General features: G+C 41.2%; 1 protein-coding gene across 1 annotated transcript; it reads left to right on the top strand.

The window, feature by feature from the left end:
- The first annotated feature begins 916 nt into the window (after positions 1 to 916).
- On the top strand, positions 917 to 13,935 carry LOC121280055 (borealin-2-like). Its single transcript, XM_041191684.1, has 11 exons — positions 917 to 1,051; positions 1,248 to 1,386; positions 1,989 to 2,117; positions 4,261 to 4,318; positions 4,579 to 4,613; positions 7,492 to 7,586; positions 7,756 to 7,820; positions 7,925 to 7,999; positions 8,816 to 8,906; positions 13,274 to 13,360; positions 13,777 to 13,935. Exons 1-11 carry the CDS (start codon positions 917 to 919, stop codon positions 13,837 to 13,839), a joined length of 972 nt encoding a protein of 323 aa, XP_041047618.1. The 3' UTR covers positions 13,840 to 13,935.
- The last annotated feature ends 8,790 nt before the right edge of the window (positions 13,936 to 22,725 follow it).

Here is a 22,725-nt window from a genome sequence, read left to right as displayed (position 1 = left end):
TCAAAAGCATTCACACTTCTGTGCCTTTTAACTCTTAATTGCCAATTAGGATGAATGTATCATCAAAATCAAATTAATAAAAGTGCTTCTGTTTGAAAAAGGGTCACAAATAATAAACACCAAAAGGAAACTTTCAAAATAAACATAATTTACAATGTCAACAACAAACGCCACTCGCTGCAGTGACCAGTTGCAAAAGCCCCGCCCCCCGTAATGGGCAGACACCACAGAGGGCACAGGTATAACCATGGAATGGGGGAAAATAGAGAAAATCCTGTTGGCCAACCCCAGCCGAGACCTGGTGGTGGCCACTTTTGACCAGGCACCGGAGGAGGTCCTTGGACTAACCCTGTCCCTCTCCAGGCCAGGTGGGCAAAGATCAGGAGGATGGGATTGAAGTGCAACCACAAATTGAGAAGTAAAAGGGAGGTTGCAACGTCTCACAATCCACATATACGTAAAACACAACTTCATTCAGGCCACCGGAACAGGTAGCCTGGGAGTGAGCTGATAGCTCCGGTCTACAACCTCAATGCCAGATTTCCAGTGGAACAGATGAGGTCTTCAGTTTGGCAAATCTTATGCTTTTCATCTTACCATTTTACCAATAATTGCACAAAGAAGATTAAAGTACTCATATCTTGTGAATATGAGAATGGAAATCACATGACCAATCACAGAATCTGTTACTCTTTTTTATGAACAAATGAAAAATGCAATAACCACATTTAGATTCCCATTAGCTGTGTTTGGCTGATGGTTCATGAGTTAGACCATTTTGCCTCATTACAGTGCTACAGGTGTCTCCAAATATGGAAATTACCTTGGATGGGGATTGGGTCTTAGGTCAGTCAAGTTGCAAAAAAAAAAGTCTGCGGTAATGTATTTAGCAACAAAGTTCATTTATAAGTCGATAATGGATCCAGATGATAGATGTCGAATCCACAAGTGTATCTGTGACTACCTCGGATTTGAAACCTCACCCCTGGAATCGCCAAGATCCCGTGCAATGGCACGAGTTCCACGATCAAAGCTCTCGTTGCAGCCCAGTGTATGAAAGAGCAACCTTATAAGCACAGAACGATCATCTTAGCTCATAACATTATACGATTAAAATACATTCTAATGGCCACTTCATATTGAGTGGATTAAATAAAAGTACAATTTGACAATTACTCCCAGCCAGTACAAATAGGGAGAACATTACGTAGCCGTGTAGCTAGTAGTTTCTAAGTTACTCTCAGTAGGTGCTCGTTATGGCATCAGGGACCAGAGGTGAGCGGAAGGCTTCCTTCTGGAATAATGAGGAATCGGTGAAAATGACCCTCTCGCAGGAGGCGAAAGATGAGCGAATACAATTATTTATGAAATATTTCGATGCGAAAGGTCAGTTCGATTCTCTTAGCAGAATGGTCCAAATTGTAGTTTATTTTATGGTAATAGCAAAAATGCTGGAAATATTCAGTAGGTTAGGTGGTATCTAGAAAAGGAAAATAGTTTGAATTTTATGTCTCTGACCTTTTCAACAGAACTTTTGTAAACTTGGTATCAGGTATTTATTTACTCTTTTTTTTCGTGCCTTAATGTTACATGTCTGCAAAGTGTTTCTAATCCTGGGGTGGGACGTTACCTACTTAAACTAGTACGTTTCTTAACTCTAACCCATTAACTTTTACTGACGTGCTATTCTCTATTTTCCTACTTTTTAATAGGGGGGAGAGAGAGAGAAAGGGTGGATTGTCACAAGTGAACCTTCCCCACTTTCTGGTAGTGCTCACAAGGGCACTTTGACTCACTTTTGTCTCAATCACTCCTTGCCCCTCTGGTAGCTGTTATGTTAAAGCTTCCATAGATTAATGGATCCACTAAATAGAAGTACATTAGAGTTAACAATGTGGGATTTTGTCTATTTATTCTAAGTATATTGCTTTCATAATTGTGCACAAACAACTTCTGGACAGGGCTAAATGTTTGTTCCTCCTTTGCAGCAAATGAAAAAATAAGGGAAATGGAACAATCTTTTGGAAAATTAATGGACATGGTTGGTAGTGTCTTGACTGTTTACTTGTTAAAGATGCCAGCAGCAATCAAACGAATAAAGCTAAAGGATTTCCTTGGTAATTTTTGTCTATTTTGTATTTGCATAGTATTAAGAAAATCAGTAGGCCATAAGACCCCTAACTTGCTCATAGCTGGTGATCTACCTCACTACAATTTCCTGTGCTGTCCCATAATTCCCTCCGTGTCCGAAAGTAAGCCAATCGGTCCTAAATATACTGAATGAGCATCCACCGCTTTGAATTTCAAAGATTTATAATGCTTTGAGTGAACAATTTCTCCTCTTCAGTCCAAATGGCTTATTTTAAGGTTGAGTAGATTTTAAAGCAGATCCTAGGCTCCACAGCCAGGGTAAATATCTACTCCCGCGAGCTGTTTAAAAATTTTGTTTCAATGAGATCGCTCTGCAATCTAGGGATTATAATTCTAGCCTACTTGCCCTGTCCTCGTAGGACAATCTCTCAAACAAGGAATCAGCATAGTGAGCCTTCATAGTATCCTTTCTTTGGTCAGAAGACCAAAACTGTACCCTGTCTGACTTAAACCCCATGTGATTGCATTGACTTCCTTATTCTTTATGCTCCAATCGCTTTGTAATAAAACCTAACATACAATTAAAAAATATAACGTACAGAAACAGAGCATTTGACCAAACTTGTTTATGCTGCACCTAAATTGTCTCCCATTTCTTCATCTAACCCTATTGCCATATCCTTCTCTTCCTTTCTCCCATCTGTTTATCTAGTGCCTTCTTAGTGCATCTGTGCTGGTCTCCTCAACAACTTATGGAAGCAGATTTCACATTCTACATTCTGACAATTCTGTGGATGAAGACATCTCCCCTAAATCCCCTATTAAATTTATTAGTGACCTCTTATAGTTCTGGTCCCCCTGAGTAGACAGACACTTCCACTTTGTCAAGTACTTTCATAATCTTAAAAGACCTATCGGGTCACCCCTCCGTCTTTTCTTTTCAAGCTTGGTTATCGTTCCTGATAAATTTAATCTCAGTTTTGATATTCTTGTAAATCTCTTTTGAACCCCTTCTCCACAGGAACATAGAATTTAGGAGTAGGAGGAGGCTACTTGTCCCTTTGTGCCTGCTCTGCCATTCATTATGTCATGGCTGCTCTGATTGTGGTCTCAACTTTACTTTCTGCCAGTGTTTACCACCTCCCCACTGGCCCATATTCCTTGACTCCCTTGTTTATCAAAACTCTGTTTAACTCTGCCTTCACTGCTTTCTGGGATAGAGAATTCCATATCCTGATGACCCTCTGACAAAAACTTCTCCTCTCTACGCGTCTGTACCCATTTTGATTATGGAGAATAGCTGTTCACAATATTACATGAATGGTTTTAGCTTGGGTTCTCTGCAAGTTAACTTCTGGAGGGATAGAATTGAAAAGCGGAGAAGTGAACCTCATTAACCTGTGTGATTTGTGTACCTATAGTGTTGATGATTTGTGTACCTATACTCCAAGATTCCTCTGCATCTTTACCCTATTTAGACATTTGAAGGATTATGTGGCTTCCATATTCCTGCCAAAAGGTACCACCTCATTCATGCTATTAATTGCATTAAATCCCCAAAAATATATATATTTTTTAAAACAAGTGCTTTGGTTGGACTTTGCAACTGCACCCCCTACCCCCAGCCAAACCCTGCCTCCAGCCTGTAATTTGTGATTAAACCACAAGAGCTCTGGAATCTAGTTTCAAAATTAATCTATTGCTGGATTAATAACTTTCAACAAGGAGAGCTGCATCAGTATCCTTGGATTGAGGGATACATTTAGCCACTCCTGCTGTGACCAAGCCTTTTGGGTGATGTTTCCCTTCCTCTCACTGAACCCCCAACCCCACTCCCACCAAACCCACCTTGTTTAATAACCTACCCAGAAACATATAAGTCCATATATGGCTGCTTGGCTGAAGTACAGAATATAGGTATGGCACTTAGGATTTAGCTGTGGAGAGAACTTGTGAATCGCTAAGGGACATATGAACAAAGGTAGGAGCTTTTCTTAAACATTTGGAAGTTAATGTAAGGAGGACATAAGTATTTAAAAGAAAATGACTATCAGTACCTTTTTTGGAGCTGTACCTCAGCAAGGAGTAAATCTCAAGGGAGGAGGGAAGGGGGAGACAATTGGCAAAGTAAAACAATAGACTACTTGAGTGATTTTTGCTTTTTGTCAGGAAAAATGTATGGAATTGCAGAATATGATTTAACAGATGGGCGAAGTCTCTTTATCATGTATAAAACAGATGAATTATTTAGCCAGTCAATGAATTATTCAGTATTGGCCTAATTGCAAATGGGTTGGGATATAGGGTGTAATCCCCAAATGCTAATTTTAAAAGTCCCTTAATTCTGGAATGTCATATAACTGAACTTGACTTGGTGCAGTCACAGTAAAATTGTGACCCAGGTGATTGCATTTCCAGGTCTTTGTATCATGATCTGTAACACCTGCATTTTGCTTCACAATCTCAACTATATGCCTTATGTTACAGGAGGAACAGATCAAATTGCAACTGCTGCTGTGATGGTGAGTAGTTTATTTCTGAATTTGCTCTACAGAACTGGGTTGCTAACACTTCTGTAATTTAGCTCTCTGGAACATCATTCATTTCTCATTTCATTTAAGTTCTCTGAGTTAGACATTTTTAAAATTATGCTTTAATCCATGTAATTAAACAAATTTACTGCAGTTTGGCTCTGAATACTTTGCCCTGAGTGCTTGTAAATATTTGTTTATAAATTTTTCGCAAGAGGTAAGTGCTAAGAACCAGAGTAAATACTCACCCTGGAGCAATGTTTATGGAGGTTGGGGAATGGAAACATGGGGTTACTATTTCAGCTTGTTAGTTACAGAAACAGCTTTTAAGCAGCTGGATTGGGGAGGAAAGGAAGTTGAGGTGAAGGGAAGATGATGATTACATAAACAAAAGTGATGTTGTAAAATGAAAATGTGCCGATAACTCAAGAAACTAAAAATGTGCCTAGAGGGTAAGGGAGGCTTGGAAAATCTGGCAAAGTAGAGAAGTCTTCTGAGGCTCATAAATATGGGGGTGGGAACCATCCCACTCTGCTAGCAATTATCATTGGGAGATCTCAAGTCCAAACACTAATCCACGCCTCTCCCTCAATTGTAATGTGTTCCACTTTATTTTGGATGTAGGGCTGCAGAGCTTTGGATTGGCACAAGATTATGTAGCATGTAAGGGGACTTGGTTGGGGGAGAAACATTAGTGGAAGGATTCTTGGGCTAACACCAAGAAAACAATGAGACCACTAGGATAAAGGTGGACAATTGTGGAAATTCAACTTGGATATATTAGAATGCTGAGTGAACAGGCAGGCTGATGGGAGTTAATGCCAGAGGCATATTGGTACTGGCAATGAACAATGTTTGCCTTTAGTTGCAACATATGTTGAGCTGTAGAAAGTTAATGTCTGGTTGTATTTACAGTTCAGTCGTGGTGGGAAGCTTGTGTACATTTATAAGATGGCTGATCTCCCATACAATATGGCTGTGGGTGTGGTAGGATTTGGATAAGTATTGGACAGAATCATGCAGGCAGCAACTTGTACTTATCTAGAAATTTTGATTTAATGAAACATCCCAAAATTCTTCACAGGCACGTTAAACAAAGTATGACATTGAGCCACATGAGATATTAGATCAGATGACCAAAAGCTTGGTTAAAGAGGTAGGTTTTAAGTGTTCTCAAAGGAGGAAAATGAGATGGCAAGGTTGAGAGCTCTTTAGGAGGGAATTCCAGTGCTTGGGGCTGAGGCAACTGAAGGCATGGCCACTAATGGTGGAGCAAATATAACTGGAAATGCACCAGAGGCCAGAATTAGTGCAGATATCTGAAGGTGGTGTGGTTGGAGAAAATTAGAAGATAGGGAGGGGAAGTCCATGGAGGGATTGAAAACGAAGGATGACAATTTTCAAAGTTAAGACATTGCTTCATCAGGAACCAGAGTAGATCATTAAGCATAGAACCATAGAAAAGTTACAGCACAGAAGGAGGCCATTCAGCCCATCTTGTCCATGCCAGCCCAAGGACACCCAGGTGCACTTTCTAACCCCATCTTCCTCCACCTAGCCCATAGCCCTGCAGCTTACAGCACTTTCTGCCTCTACCACCAACTTGGATAGTGAACTCCAGACACTCACTACCCTCTGCATAAAAAGTTCTTCCTCATGTCCCCCCTATACCTTCTGCCACTTATCTTGAATCTATGTCCCCTGGTTCTAGAAGGGAAACAATTTTATCCTGTCCACTCTATCTATTCCCCTCATAATTTTGTACACCTCAATCAAGTCACCTCTCAGCCTTCTTTGTTCTAAGGAAAATAACCCCAACCTATCCAATCTCTCCTCGTAACTATGCTTTTCTAACCCTGGCAACATTCTTGTAAACCTCCTCTGCACTCTCTCTCCAGAGCAATTATGTCCTTCCTGTAATGTGGTGACCAGAACTGCACACAATACTCTAGTTGTGGCCTCACCAGTGTTTTATACAATTCCAACATTATATCCTTACTTTTATATTCTATACCTCTGCCAGTGAAGGACAGCATTCCATATGACTTCTTTACAACCTTGTCTACTTGAACTGCTGCCTTCAGGGACCTGTGTATCTGTACGCCAAGATCTTTCACTTTATCTACCCCTCTTAGTATATTCACATTTTGTAATCCCTGTAACTGTTTGATCTCTCACTTCTCTATGTTAAAACCCATCTGCCACTTTACCGTGCATTCCACCAACCCATCTATATTGTTTTGGAGCTTATGGCTATCCTCTACACTATCCACTACTCAGCCAATATTTGTGTCTTGGTTGATAGAGGAACAGCACTTGCTAAGAGTTGAGACATGGACAGCCAAGTATTGGATGACCTCAAGTTTGCAGAGAGTAAAATGTAAGAGACCAGCCTGGAGCGCATTGGAATTATCAAGTCAAGAGTTTCAGCAACAGCTGAAGACATAAGGAGAAGCAGATGCAATTACTTGAGACTTGGACAGATAGGTATAAAACCACACAATGAAGCAGAGTGCAAAATCAGTTTTTAATCTCACGGTAGAGAGGGTCAGCAGTGAATCACTTGTGTAGTTATCGATGTCTTTGGTGGTGGTCTTGGATTGGTGGCCAGGAACAAGATCGGAAATACATAACAAGCAAGGTGAGTGGATTTTTTAAAGCACATTTGCTTCTCAACCAAATTAACAACTCTAGGTTTTATTGTGTACAGCTGACGGAAACCATTTATTCACATTCACAGGCTGATTATCCAGAGGAAAGGGTAATGGCCATTGCTGTTAAGACCAGGAAGAAAAAAGGCAAGTGAAATAATGCAGTTATGCTTAATTCTGGATATCTTAAGGTGGATGACATAATATTTCTATACCAGGCAAAGCTCCAGTGTCTTCCAATTCTAAAGTGGAACTCGTAGAATCAAAATGCAAAGCTAAGCTGACTACTGCAAAATGTTGCACGGTTCCAAAAGTAAGTTCATGAGAAATATTTTTTTAGATTGGGTTGGCTTGGTAGACAAATGAACTATATAGCAATACATGAAAAGCAAACATCTTGAAAATAAACTTGTGTATGCACACAACTGCTTGTCATGCAGCTGGATTGTTATTGGCATCCATGCTCATAAACTTTATTTCAGATACCTCAAACTAAGCCCAAATCAGGTTCATTCCCCAACTGTGACAAAGAAACCCTTTTTACAAGGTAATATTTTTAAACTAGAAAGTGGCATACTTTTAACATGTGCTAAAAATGTTAGTATTTTGCTTCCTTCTGTTCAATGTTGTTTTTTCCTTAAATTTATGCAGTGGTCCAATATTGCGCACCAAGGCAGCTTCAGTTCAAGGAGCTGCATCAAAGAAGTCATCTGTTAGTGACAAAAAGTAAATGTCTTTTTTCTTTTGAAAGATGTAGCAGTTAACAGCATCTTTTCATTAATATAGTTTGCTAAGCAATTTTCTGTCTTGGGCCAGAACTGTAAATTTGGCACAAATCTGTCTCTTGTAAATTAACATTATTTTAATATTGCAAAGTGATGATGCCCTTGTGTATTTAACACACTTTGCTCGGGCTCTTTGGAAAAATCTATATCTGTACTCCTAGTAAGAATCCTGCCATTTAGGGTATACCTACTTCTACATACTACCCCTTAATGACATCATCTGAAATGACGTTAGGCCAAAATGGCATTTGGACACAAGATTTGGGAATGGAGAAGAAAGTATAGGCTGAGGAGCTTCTCTTTTTTTTTTTCCTCCCCTACCCAAGACAGCATTGACTCATTGGATTCTTGAGTAATTAATTTATTTAGTCTTTGGGTGGATGGGGTGGTGGAATGCACAGGAAATGACCAAACGTGGAAACTTCCTGGCTATATAATCCAGCTACTTACTGCCTTCTTTCCTTTTCCTTTCTTGTTTAGAGGCAGAGAGCACAAATATGAATTTCAATTTCATCTCCTCCTCCCCCCCCCCCCCCCCCCCCCCCCGCATAAATTTTATTGCTTCCTGGTCATTTTGGGTTCTTTGGGTACATAACTTTCAATCGCTTTGAGATTGGGGAGACTATAAGTCCATATCTGTGCCCATAATGTGAAGAGTATTCAAGGCAATCTTTAGATTTAAAGGTTTAGTTGGGCAAAATAACAAATACTTTAAGTTTTATACCTCCATTGATGTAAACTAACTGCTTGTTCTTAGATCTGGACGAAAAGTACAGAAATTTTCATATCCTTCAGCATCTGTGGATAAGGCACTGCCTTTTATTAAGATACCTTTGGCTGATGGGCAGGTAAGTAAACAGCCTCAGGCGAAGGTTCAAATGCAGGACAGGAGTTGTTTTAAACATTAACTTGTAAGCAGATGTACAAATCTTCATGACTGCCCTCGATATTTCAGGAGATTAAGATATGATATACTTTATCTCTGCCCCCCCACCATCCCACTTTCATACCTGAATTCAAACTGGGCAGACTTTCTTAAATAGCATTTCAATTCCTGCTATCATCTTGCTACAAATGGCTCTAATCATTTCCATAATGGGGTGCCCAGACCACACAAGATACTATGTTTTGCCCTAATGTCTTTCAGAGCTACAATATTACCTATGCCCTGTGTATTGATGTGCTGTTTACAGTTCATGATTCTTTATGAAAATCTCTTTTTGCCCTAATCTTTGCAGAATGTTGCTGTTTAGGATATAAGACATAGGAGCAGAAATTAGGCCATTTGGCCCATCAAGTCTGCTCTGCCATTCAATCATGGCTGATAAGTTTCTCAACCCCATTCTCCCGCCTTCTCCCTGTAACCTTTGATCCCCTTACCAATCAAGGACCTATCTATCTTGGTCTTAAATACATTCAATGACCTGCCTTCCACAGCCTTCTGTGGCAATGAATTCCATATATTAATCACTCTCTGGCTAAAGAAGTTTCTCCTCATCTCTGTTCTAAAAGGTCTTCCCTTTACTCTGAGGCTGTGCCCTCAGGTCCTTGTCTCTCCTACGAATGGAAACATCTCTTTCTCCCCCCCGCCCCCCCACCCCACCCCACCCCTCCCCCCCCAAACCCCCACCCACATCCACTCTATCCAGGCCTTTCAGTATTCTGTAAGTTTCAATCAGATTCCCTCTTTTCACCCCCCCCACCCCCCAAAATCCTTCTAAACTCCATCGAGTTTAGACCTCAAACGTTCCTCAATGTTAAGACTTTCATTCCTGGGATCATTCTTGTGAACCTCCTGGACCCTCTCCAGGGCCAGCACATCCTTCCTGAGATATGGGGCCCAAAATTGCTCAATATTCTAAATGTGGTCTGGCCATATAGCTCCTTTTGCATTCACTATTTTGTTTACAAGCTGCCACTTTGGCAGCAACATTTGAAAATGCAGAAACAAAATTAAAAATTGCTGGAAAACCTCAGCATCTGTGGAGAGGAAGACAGGGTTAAGATTTTTTTGTCTGTACGACTCTTCATCAGAACTGAAACAGAAAATGCAGTTTTAGTTTCTGCATGTTTGCTGGGGATACCCAGCTCTATCTGAGCTCCTCCCTCTGTCAGCTCCCCTGCACTGTCTTAGAATGATCAGGTGGCTTGACCTAATTCTAGCACTGGATGAGTGAAAGTTTCCTCCAATTAAACACTGGGTAGGTTGAAGCTATTTTTCACTGCTGCAACAAGCTGTTCCCTTGCCATCAACTGTCTGAAGCTAAGTGTAACTGACTTTGTCATATTTGACCCCAGATGAGTTTTCAACCATATCCACACCATCAGAGTGCCTGTTTCCATGGTAACATCCAATTCCAATCCTGGCTCAAACACTAATCACACATGTTTGTTACCTTTTTAATCTTAGTCTGGACATTCCCCATTTTTTTTAAACTACAAACGCTCATCTTCACATTCTCTCTTGCCTACAAATCTAATCTCCCACCTTGCCATTATTTGGTCAAGGTACTCCAAAACCATTTCAACATTTTTCTTGTCTTAAAATACCTTTTTTTTCTTGCTTTATTTCTCATTGAGCTGGATCTATTCTTGACATCTTTGAACCTATAGACAAAGTCCATTCCTCACTGCTTTACCTTAGTATTTTGCTAAACCTTTTCTATTTGAGCTCCTTCTAGTATCAGACATTCTCAGGTGTTTGAATTCTGAAGACCTCCACCTGGCCCCTCTTCTGTACTGCACATCTGTTTAACCTGCTTCCCTCACCTGGTCCACTCTAGGAGTAATTGCAAAGTGACTCATGAGACTCTTATTAACCTAAAAGCAATTATCCCTCTTCCTTCTAATCACCCGTTGCTAAACTCCATTCTACTTTTCCAGTGATATAGGTTCTAACATGAAATACAATATGTGATGTTCATCCTCTTGGCCTGGCACCTAGACAATGGACAATTTGTCCAAAAGGCTGTAAACTCCTTTAGTTAAACCTCCATAGCCACCATTTATGACATTCTACATGAACTTGAATGAATATACATGGAGATACTCCTTGTATTTTTTCTATTCATTCATGAAATGTGGGTGTTGCTGGCTAGGCTATTGCCCATCCCTAATTGCCCTTGAATGTGGTGGTGGTGAGCTGCTGTCTTGAACCGCTGTCTTGAACCACTGCAGCCCATCATTTCCCTGATTCCCATTGACTCCAGTTTTGATAGGGCTCCTTGATGCCACACTCCAGTCAAACACTGCCTTGATGTCAAGGGCAGTCAGACTCGCCTCTCCTCTGGAGTTCAGCTCTTTTGTCTGTGTTTGAACCGATGCTGTAATGAGGTCAGGAGCTGAGCGACCCTGGCAGAACCCAAACTGTTAGTGAGCAGGTTATTGCTAATCAAGTTCTGCTCTTTAGTACAGTTGATGACCTATCCATCTTTACTGATGGAGTGATAATTAGCCAGATTGGGTTTGTCTTGCTTTTTGTGTACATGACATATCTGGGCAGTTTTCCACATTGTTGGGTAGATGCTAGTGTTGCTGTACTGGAACAACTTGGCTAGGTGTGCTGCATGTTCTGGAGTTCTCAAGTCTTTGGTACTATTGCTGAAATAATGTCAGTGCCCATAGCCTTTGCAGTATCCAGTCCCTTCAGCTGTTTCTTGATCATGTGGAGTAAATTGAATTGGCTGAAGACTGCCTTCTGTAATGCTGGGAAGGCTGAGATTTGTCATTTACCATTCAGCATCTCTGGCTGAAAATATCGTTGAAAATGCTTCAACCTTATCTTTTGCATTGATCTGCTGGGCTCCCCCATCATTGAGGATGGGGATTTTTGTGGACCCTCCCCCTACAGTGAGTTATTTAATTGTCCACCACCATCATGACTGGGTGTGGTAGGACTGCAGAGCTTAGATCTGATCTGTTGGTTGTGGAATTGTTTAGCTCTATCACTTGCTGCTTGTGCTGTTTGACATGCAAGTAGGTATGTGTAGCTTCACTAGGCTGACACATTCTTAGGTATGCCTGGTGCTGCTCCTGGCATACCCCACTGCATTCTCCTTTGAACCAGGATTGATCTGCTGGCGGGGTGATATGCTGGGCCATGAGGTTACTGTTATGACCGATGCAGTTGGTGGAGCCGAATTATTTAAAAATCCCAGAGAGGAGACTTTAAACAACTGTCATACACTATAATTGTTATGTTTGACTCTAAATTCAGGAATCAGGCCACCATCTCAGTTTTACATTAAACTAAGTGAAACATTTTTATTAATTTACACAAGTTTAAAATATATGTACACACAGCTTCGGATGACTACTATCATAACCTTTAACAAACTCCCAAACTAATCTCCTCCATTTAAGGCAACAGCAACCCATAGACTTAATCAAAAACCAGGCAAAGCATTTTCACCTTACAAATTAAAAATCGGGTTCTTTCATTTGGTTCCTGTGGAGCCAGTTGGAAGCTTACAGCTGCCTTTTGATCTCGCATTGCCTCTGCCCTGCACACCCAAAAACTACTGAAGTTATACTATCAGCCCCATTGAATGTTAATTCTCATTGCATCAACAACTTCTGAACTAAACCTCTCTAACAATAAAGCCCCTTTCATAGTACCAACTGTATTAGTAATATAAACATTGCTTGGTAGCTGCTAGAAAAGCTTCAGTTTTCTCTATGCAAATGCATGCTATCTCTTATATCAAAACTAGTACCCATCAAAGCACCCAGACTAGCTGGCTTTAATCCAATTAAGACAAACCTGCAGACTAAACCTCTATTCTAGAATAAAAATATTTTCCAAAATACTATGTACATTAATAGCTTCCTGACAGGGGTTGAGTACAATTTTGCTGCTGATGGCCCACAGCACCTCATGGTTGCCCAGTCTTGAGTTGCTTGATCTGTGACCCTGAGCAAAATGCTTTTGCTGTTCTATGGGACATCGCTATTAACATTTCCTCCTGATTTGTTTCTTTTCATGCCCCCACAAGTAGGTACATTTACAAGTCTTGGCCATTTGCCCACTTTTTCCCTTTTTAGTGGTTATGCATAGTCCTCTCAAGGGATGTAGCTGGTGACCTGTTCTGTAACCTTTAGGACATGTTCTGTAAATTCTTACTTCACTACTTCTCTTCCAAAGCTGTTGCTAAAGTTGTATTTATTATGTTTTGCATTTGCTATCAGTTGTGATGTCTTGATGTTTGCTACTTAGGCAATCAGTGCAGTTGGTGAGGAAGTAAACAATATAGATGTGCAGTCACTTGATCCACATGCTCTTCAGGGTATCCAGTTGCTAGTGGTAAGTTTCTTTCTTACCTATGTGCTGTTCTGAGCATGTTAGGAAGATCCATATCTATTTAAAGGCTCTAGAATATTCTTTTAATGTCTACATGATCATAATAAACAAACAAGGTATTTCACAACAAAAACCTGCCTGTTGTCTATAAGCAAAATGGCTGCACCCAATAACTCATCCAGTTGCTTTTAGAATGTTCATAGAAAATTGGTGCTTGCAGTTTGATTGCCAATATAACCCAAAAGTTTAACTCAAAGTCCCCTGTCCCCTGACTTCTAATCTAGTACCAGGCTTGCAGTCAGATATAGGCATAGTTCTCAACTGCATCTCAAGTTAAATACCAGGAAGGTGTCGAGGGATTTTGTTCAATGTAAACATGACTTGTTTTGAACTTTAATGAACTGTTTTTCTTCCAACAGACCCGACTAACTGCCTTGTGTGAAAAGGCCAAAAATAGTGCAAAACATGCCAACAGCCTATGAACAATTCCTGCTGAGATTTTTTTATTTTAGTAGCAGCTTGGATTTTAGGATTCATGTGTGTATATATCTACATTAAAGTTTTAATCTGTTATGGAATTCAGGAATGTATTGTGTAGTTGCTTAAAAGTATTTGGGTGTCAACCTACCCAGGTTAAACCAGAATTCTTGAGTGAGACTAAGGCTGCAAAAATAATTATTTAGCACTTTGCATAGCCCTTTGGTCTGGATCCTTGGACAGTTTCTTCAAAGCTTCACCAATTTAGACAAGGTAAGAAATCAAACAAGTAGGATACTGAGTCACAATTCCACAAGTGGAATTCAAATTCTCTGGTTTTAACGAAGCTAACCAGTCCAGGTATATCTGCTGTGCTGGTCACTGTTGAAAAAATACTTTTAAGGCAGTGGGACTGGTTTTGATGTTGGGGCAAACAACTTACCAAGCTCTTCAGCCCATTGATACTTCTTAGCTATGGGATACCTCCAAACTGGCTGTCTTGGAGCTCTTTGCTAAACCAGAGCAAAGTGAACTTTTTTTCATTAGCCCCTGGAATCTTCTCCTCCTGTTGTTTCTGCACCACACAACCCCACTCCTCCCCCCCCCCCCCCCCCCGCCCCCACCACTACCACTGCACCCCTTGCCCCTAAAAACAAATTTGCACAATGCTATCCTGCTACATTATAAAACTCCATTATTCTTTCTCTTCCACTACCAACCATCTCCTTTTTTTTATTCTCAACCCCCACTAAGTCCTTAGTTATGCTAAGGCAAGAGGCAAAATTGGGAACTTTGGGTTGAAATATTGGATATGGTCCCCTTCAAGGAGACAAAATAAAGCAGAAAGGCAGCATGCACTGAAATTTAGTTGAAGGAAAAGCTGGCTTCTCTTGAACAGACAAATTGTGGGTATAGTGCTGGAGGGTGACCATATCCATATTTGAAACTGTCACCTGAATAGTAACATGCTGATGTTGAACACAAGAAATAGAAGCAGCAGCAGACCACATAGGCCCCTTGAACCTGCTCCACTACCCATGGCTCATCTTGGGATTCAACTCTGTATTCCTGCCTGCTGCCTATATCCCTTAATTCCCTGAGGCCCCAAAAAACCTGTATCATAGCCTTGCTCTATTCAACAATAGAGCATCCACAACCATCTGGGGAGGAGAATTCAAAAGATTCACAACCCTCTTAAGTGAAGTAATTTCTCCTCATCTCAGTCCTAAATGACCCTGGGACTGCCCCAGTGTTTGTTTCTGCTGGTTGGGGAGTTGATGTGTCTACGCTCCAAACTTTCAGAATTTTGTAGGTTTCAATGAGGTTGCCAGCATCTAAAGGACTTCACAGGAGCACCATCAAATAAAATTTGACACCTGAACAATGAGGCCAGATGACTTTGTCTTGGTCAAAGAGTTTGATTAAGATTGCTGGACCTGGTTCTTGGGAATGAGGTGGGCCAAGTGATGAAATGTCAATATTTAGGAGCTAGTGATCATTGTATCATAAGGTTAATATTGCCAACGAAAAGAACAAGGTGCAATCCAGTGTTGGGAAGAGGGCAAACCTTAACGGGCTGAGAATGGATTTCACCCAGATGAATTAGCATAAAAGATTGGCAGGCAAAACTGTTGGCTGCCTTTTTAAAGAGGGTTTAGTTTGGGTACAGTCAAGGTACATTCTCACAGGAGAGGAAGGCAGGGCAAACAAATCCAGACTCCCTGACTGATGGGCTAAGATCAAGCAGAAAAGGATGCATGAGATATGTCAGCTGGATAATACATTTCAAAATCAGGGCCAAGGCTCAGGGGAATTGAAAAACCAATCATAAGCAAATAGTACAAGACAGCTAATATATATATATATATATATATATGGAATTCTAAAATCTACTGTAGGTGTATAGGTAATAAAAGGGTGGTTAAACAAAGTAGTGGACTTAAAAGGGGATTTATACCTGGAAGTGGGGTGCTTGACTGAGGTACTAAATGAGTACTTTGGATCTTTTTTTATACCAATGCAGAAGATGTTGCCCAAGTCATGTCACTGGATGGTTTTAAAATTCATAAGGAACTATTAAATAGGCTGGCTTAAAGTTAACTCACCAGGAACACTAGATGCATCCAAGGATCCTGAGGGAAGTCAGGGTGGAAATTGTACAGGAACAATTGTAATTTTCCAATCCTCCTTGGATACGGGTAGTGCCAGAGGACTGGAGGATTGCAAATGTTACTCCCTTAATCAAAAAAAAGTGTAAAGGTAAGCCCAGCAACTACAGGGCAGTCAGTTTTAAACTTGGGTGGTGGGGAAACTTTTAGAAATGATAGTGTGGGGCAAAATTAATAGTCACTTGGGAAAATGTGGGTTAATTAAGGAAATCTAGCACAGACTGGAGGACAAATAGTGTTTAACTAGCTTGAGGTTTGAGTGAACGTAATGGGTAGAAGAGGATCTCATTGTGATGTACATGGACTTCCAAAAGACATTTGATAAAGTGCCACAACGGTCTCGAGGAAAGTTGGAGCTTGTGGAATAAAAGGGAGTGTCACAACATGATACAAAGTTTGCTGAGTGATAGAAACAGCTGTGGCGAACAGTTAGTTTTTGGATTGGAGGAAGGCTTATAATAGGTTCCCTAGGAGTTAGTGTTAGAGCCCCTGCTTTTAATACATATTTGTGACCTAGAATTTGGTGTACAGGGCACAATTTCAGACATGAAACTTGGAAGCATTGTGAACTGAGGAGGATAGTGTTAAATTTCAAAAGGGCAGACAGTTTGGTGGAATGATTGGACAAGCGGCAGATGGAATTTAATGCAGAGCAGGGTGACATAGGAAGACTTTGGTAGGAAGATTTGAAGATGCAATATAAAATGGTGTAAATCTAATGGGTGTAGGAACAGTGGGATCTGGGGGTATATATGCATAAATCATTGAAGGTGGCAGGGCAGGTTGAGAGCGTGATTTTAAAAGCATTTGTGATCCTGGGCTTTATGTAGAAGAACAATTCTCTACCAGGATGTAAAATAGCAAGGGTAGGAAGAAGTGGAGTGGATCCTATTAGGGGCAACGAGGGTGATGTTTGCTTGGAGACGCAGGCCCATGATGGAATACTTAGTGAGCACTTGGTATCAGTGTTTGATAAGGAAAAGGAATCTGACAAAACGTCAGAAGCCGAGACTCTAGAGGCAATAGACTGAGTGAAAATTGAAGCCTGTGCTTAGACTAGATAAGTCGCCTGGTCTCACTGACTTGCATCCCAGATTTTTAAAGAAGTGTGGGTGGAGAGAGTGGAAGGGATTGCCATAATCTTCCAATCTTCCCTAGATAAAGGGATGGTGCTAGTGGATTGGAGAGTGGCAAGAAAGGGTGCAAGATTAGTCCTAACAACAACAACAGGCCAGTCAATTTAACAGTACTGGTGGGTAAGGTTTTAGAAACACAAAAATCAACAGGCACTTGGAAAGGTTTGAGTTAATTATGGATGGCCAGCATAGATTTGTAAAAGTCAGATCATGCTTGACTAATCAAATTGAATTTTTTGATGAAGTTATAGTGGAGGTTCATGAAGGGAATGCAGTTGATGTTATGGATTTGAAGAAAGCATTTGACAACATAGCACATAAAAAGGCAGGTTAATGAAGCTGAGGCTCATCGATTAGGAGGGTCAGTGTCAAATTGGATAAAGAATTGACTTAAGGACAGAAAACAGCAAGTTCTGATTAATGGTTATTTTTCAGACTGGACAGTGGTGTTCCCCAAGGGTCAGTGTTTGTTTTTTGCTATAAATATGTAAATAATTTTGATATTGGAATGCAGAGAAAAATTAAATTTGCCAACAATCCTAAAATTGAGATGGCAAACAGATAATTATAATAGAGTACAACAGGACATTGGCTGACTGAATGAATGGGCAGACAAGTGACGGATGAAATTTAATACAGCAAAGTGTAAGATGGTGCATTTTTCCAGAAGGGATATGGAAAGGCAATGTAGACTTAATAGTGTAGTTTTAAATGTTCAGGGGCAGAAGGACCTGGGGGTTCATGTGCAAAGATTTTTAGGTGGCAGGAGATATTGGGTGGTTAACAAAGCATATAGCATCTTGGATTTCGTAAGTAGAGGCATTGAGTAGAAATGCTGAGAAGTTGTGCTGAACCTTTTCATTCTGGCCTAACCAGAGCTTTATAGAGTATTTAGTTGATTTCTAGTCACCACAATTGAGGAAGGATGTGAGGGTCCTCGAAGGTGAAGAGGAGATTTACAGGATTGGTTCCAGGGATGGGAATTTTAGTTATAAAGTTGTGTTGGAGAAAGTGGGGTTACCTCTCCTTGGAGTAAAGGAGGCTGAGGGGAGATTTCATAGAGGTATACAAGATAAGTTTAGGTAAGGTAGACGAAGAAAAGCTGGTCCCGTTAGCTGATAGTAGAGGACAAGGGGACACAGATTTAAAGTTTTTGGCAAGAGATGCAGGGGGAAATATGATGAGGAACTTTTTTAACAGTGAGTGGTAATGGTTTGGAACTTGCTGCCCATGAGGTGGTGGAAGTGAAAACAATCAATGATTTCAAAAGGAAATTGGTTGGGAATTTGAAGGAAATAAACTTGTGGGGCTGTGGCTATGGGGGTGGGGGAATGGTGAATGGTACTGAGTGCTTTGCTCTATTGGGAGCCAGCATGGACTTAAGAGGCTATTCAGCCTATTATGCCTTAAATGGCTCCATGAATAGAATGCAAAAGATATGATCAACCTCTTAAAATATTGGTTCAGCCTCAGCTGGAGTTTTACATCCAGTTCTTTAGGATGATGTGAAGGAATTAGAGGCTGCAGAAAAGATTCACAAGTGGTTCTGGGGTGTGGAATTTCAGCTATGTAAATAGCCCCAGCTTCTCCAATCTATTCTCTTTGGAAGGTTGAGGAGACTTGACAGAGGTAATTAAAATTGAGTTGTCTGGATAGAGTAGATGGGGGGGAAAAACTTCCCATTGCAGCAGCTTTTCTCAACTATAGACTGTCTTCTTAAACCCCTCTGTCCCCTCCACCCTCCCCTCCAACATCAAGTGTGAGGAGCTATTGTGCTTCTTTGTCACTAAGATTGAGACAATCTAATCAACTGTCTCTGCCATGTCTCTCCCTTCTGTTAGCCTGCCTAGTCAAACTCCCTTTAATGCCTCTTCTTGCCTCAGACCTGAACTCATCTTTTGCTAGTTTCTTTCCTGTCTCCTCATTCCCTCTGAGCTCATCTTGTCCATGGGACATACCACTCCATCCTATTTGCACTAAACTGCTGATACTCAATTTCCCTTCCTGGCCCCCATGTTAGCCAATATTGTAAATTGTTCCTTCTCTTCAGGTGTTGTCTGTCTCTTCAAATCTGATATCATCACCCCTCCTCCTCAAAAAACTAAGACTTGACCCTTCAGTCCTTGTGAACTACCATCCCATTTGCAACCTCCCCCTCCAGTCCTTGAATGTGTTTTCATCTGAAATCCATTCCCATCTTTCCTGAAACTGCATATTTGAATCCACCCAGTCAGATTTCTGCCCCTGCCACAATACCAAAACAAACTCTCAAATGGCATCCTATGTGACTGTGACAAGGGTAAACTTTCTCTCATTTTTCTCTACCTGTCTGCAGTTTTTGACAGTGCTGATCACACCATCCTTCTCCAACATCTCTCTACTGTCATCAACTTGGGCAGGGCTTCTTTCAAGTGGTTCAATTCTTATCCATCTAATCATAGCTAGAGAATCACTTGCAATGGCTTCTCATCTACCCTCAATTTGAGGTCATCCAAAACTCTGCCACCTATGTCTTACCTTGAGTAGGTCCTATTCCCTTATCAGCCCTGTGCTCACTCACCCTCATCGTCTTCCAATCAAGCAACATTTGAATTTTAAAATTATCATTTTTTTTCAAATCACTCCATGGACTTGACCCCCTCCATCACTGTAATCTCCTCCGACCTCAACCCTCCGAGTTGTGTTTCTCTAGTTCTGGCCTCTTGTATCTTCCCAATCATAATTTTGCCACCACTGGTGGCTGTGCCTTTAGTTACCTAGACCTGCAGATGAGCACCCCAGCTTCCTGGTAGCATAAAGTTCCTTACCAAAAGTGGATTCAGCAGGACCATTATGACTTGACCTTGGAAAAGGTGTTCTGGGCATGGCTAGACCTTTCCACCTGAACACCGGTATATGTTCCAAATATCTAGGTGGTAAAGTGGTTCTCCAATTCAATAGGCAAACCAGAGCCCACAACAATGTCAATGCAGTCAGCATTAGACAGGGGTCACTTCCAGGACCAGCATTATTCATAGTGACTGGATAATAGGGACTTTCACTCAATCCCAATGTGTATTCTGTTAGTGCCATGCACTTAATATTACACTTGCCATAACAATAACATGGTGTTCACTTTAAATTTGTTTTTTGCTGTCACATTCTTGGGAATTATGTTTAAGAACAAGCTCTGGAATCCCCTCTCTACCTTCCATTCCTCTGTTAAGATACTTCTTAAAACCTTACCTCTTTGACCAAGATTTTGCTTATCTGATTTAATATCTCCTTATGTTGCTTAGTGTCATACATTGTTTTATAATGCTCCTGTGAAGCTCCATGGAATGTTTCATTACATTTAAAGGTGCTATATGAATATTTTGTTTGTGAAACAATTGAGAACCAGAGGACACCAATTTAGGTTGATTGGCAGAAGCAGTAATGGCAACATGAAAAACATTTTTATGCAGCGAGTGGTTAGGATCTGTAGTATGCTGCCTGAGACTGTGGTGGAGACAGATCAAACCATTGCTTTCCAAAATAAGAATTGCATCATTATCTGATGAGGAAAAATTTGTAGGGCTATGAGGAAAGACAGGGAGTTGTGCTAGGTGGATAGCTCTCGCAGAGAGCTGGTACAGATATGATGGACCAAATGGCTTCTTTCTGGGTTGTAACCATTCTATGGACATGATTTTTTTTGGATGATGGGTGGGGAACACTTGCCTGCCAATCACAACAACCTCTCAGCTTTTTAGTGCTCCTAAGTGCAAGTCCCATCTCAAAGTTGCTGGCTGATCTGATTGGCTTGGATATCTGTAGTGCCAAGGTCAGCAGTGGGACTACAAGCATACCCCAGAGTCCAGATCCAGGAAAGTGCAGAGGGCCTTGGGGCAGGGAGGAGAGAAGTCCTGGGAGCGTTGATGGAGACGTAGGGGAGGGAGCACGGTGGGCACACGCCCCCAGTGTGGAATGGGGACCCTTGAGAGAGGTGCTCCCCTTACAAGCCTGAGCAGGGTGACCTCTCGGAGTTCCCCTCTGCTTCTTAACTCCTCCCATCAACCTTAAAATTGAGGCCAGGGCAGGAAGCAGTCCTTAAATTAAGGGTCTCAGTTGAGGCAAGGGAAAGTGGGTCTTGCTCACCCACGTAAAATTGTGGAGAGGTTGAGGTGGGCAAGAGAGTCACCCTGGAAACGTTAAGGACCTCCCCTGCCTGCAAACCCACTATCAGGGGATCATAAAATTCTGCCCTATGATTTTGATTACAAAATTATTACAGTACAGATGGAAGCCATTCACCACCCTATCATGTCTGCATCAGCTCCCTGAATGAGCAATTCACCTAGTTCCATTCTCCTGTTTTCTCTCCATAGCCCTGCGCTTTCCTCTTCAAATTTTTTAATATTTATTCATTTGTGGGGTGTGGGTGCTTCTGGCAAGGCCAGCATTTATTGCCAATCCTTAATTGCCCTTGAGAAGGCGATGAGCTGCTGCCTTGACATACTACAGTCCATGTGGTGTAGGTACACCCACAGTGCTATTCAGGAGGGAGTTTATCCCTATCAGCTTTGTCCAGACCCCCATGTTTTTTAATACCTCTATCTAATCTCTCTCAGCATTCTTTTCTCCAAGGAAAATAGTCCTAACTTCTCCCATCTATCCTCATGTTGCCTTCACGCCTTTCCTAAAGTGTGGTGTCCAGAACTGGATGCAATATTCAAGCTGAACTCTAGTGTCCTATACAAGTTCAACATAATCTCCTTGCTCTTGTGCTCAGTGCCCCCAATAATAAAGCTTAGGATACTGTATGCTTTATTAACTGCGCTCTCAACCTGTCATAGCACCTTCAATGACTCATGCACATGTACACCCAGGCCCCTCTGCTCCTACATCCCCTTTAAAGTTGTTTCCTTTAGTTTATATTATCTCCATGTTCTTCATACCAAAATGAATCACTTCACATTTCTCCGCATTGAGCTTCAAATGCCATTTGTCTGCTCTTTCAATCAACTTGTCTATGTACTTATTGAATTTCTACACTATCCTCCTCAGTTTACAATGCATCCAAGTTTTGTATCAGTTGCAAATTTTGAAATTGTACCCTGCAGGCCAAGGCCTAGATCATTAATATATACCAGGAAAAGCAAGGATCCCAACACTGATGCCAGGGAACTCCACTACAAACCTTCCTCCGGCCTGAAAGGCACCCATTAACCACTACTGTTTCAGTCAATTTCTGTCACTCAGTCAATTTCGCATCCATGGGCAGAATTTTATGGCCCCATTTCGGTGGGGACAGGGCTGTAAAATGCAGCGGGCCGTTATAAATTCTATTGATGACAGCGGGAACGTAAAATCCCTCTGTCGCAAAATTCTGCCCCATGTTGCTACCTTCCCTTTTTATTCCATGAGCTGTAACTTTGCCCACAAGTCTGTTATATGAGAGAGATTTTGGGAGGGAATTCCAGTGCTTATCACCTAGGTAGTTGAAGACACAGACATCAACAATGGAGGTTTTTTTTTCCAAAGATTTGATGCACAAGACCTGAGGGTTGCAGGGCTGAGGGAGTTTAAGACCTGGGGATGGGTAAAGCCACAGAGTTTGAAAATA

This window comes from Carcharodon carcharias, chromosome 7, assembly GCF_017639515.1.
Source record: "Carcharodon carcharias isolate sCarCar2 chromosome 7, sCarCar2.pri, whole genome shotgun sequence".
NCBI lineage: Eukaryota > Metazoa > Chordata > Chondrichthyes > Lamniformes > Lamnidae > Carcharodon > Carcharodon carcharias.
Note: the sequence above shows the minus strand (reverse complement) of the source record. Positions and strands in the feature narration are given on the sequence as shown.

What these genes read in the sequence shown, in the direction of transcription:
- LOC121280055 (XM_041191684.1), top strand. Translation starts at nt 917, where the DNA reads ATGGATCCAGATGATAGATGTCGAATCCACAAGTGTATCTGTGACTAC. An exon ending in GAAATATTTCGATGCGAAAG is followed by an intron (nt 1,387 to 1,988) that starts GTCAGTTCGATT and finishes CCTCCTTTGCAG; the next exon opens with CAAATGAAAAAATAAGGGAA. An exon ending in TACCTTTGGCTGATGGGCAG is followed by an intron (nt 8,907 to 13,273) that starts GTAAGTAAACAG and finishes TTTGCTACTTAG; the next exon opens with GCAATCAGTGCAGTTGGTGA.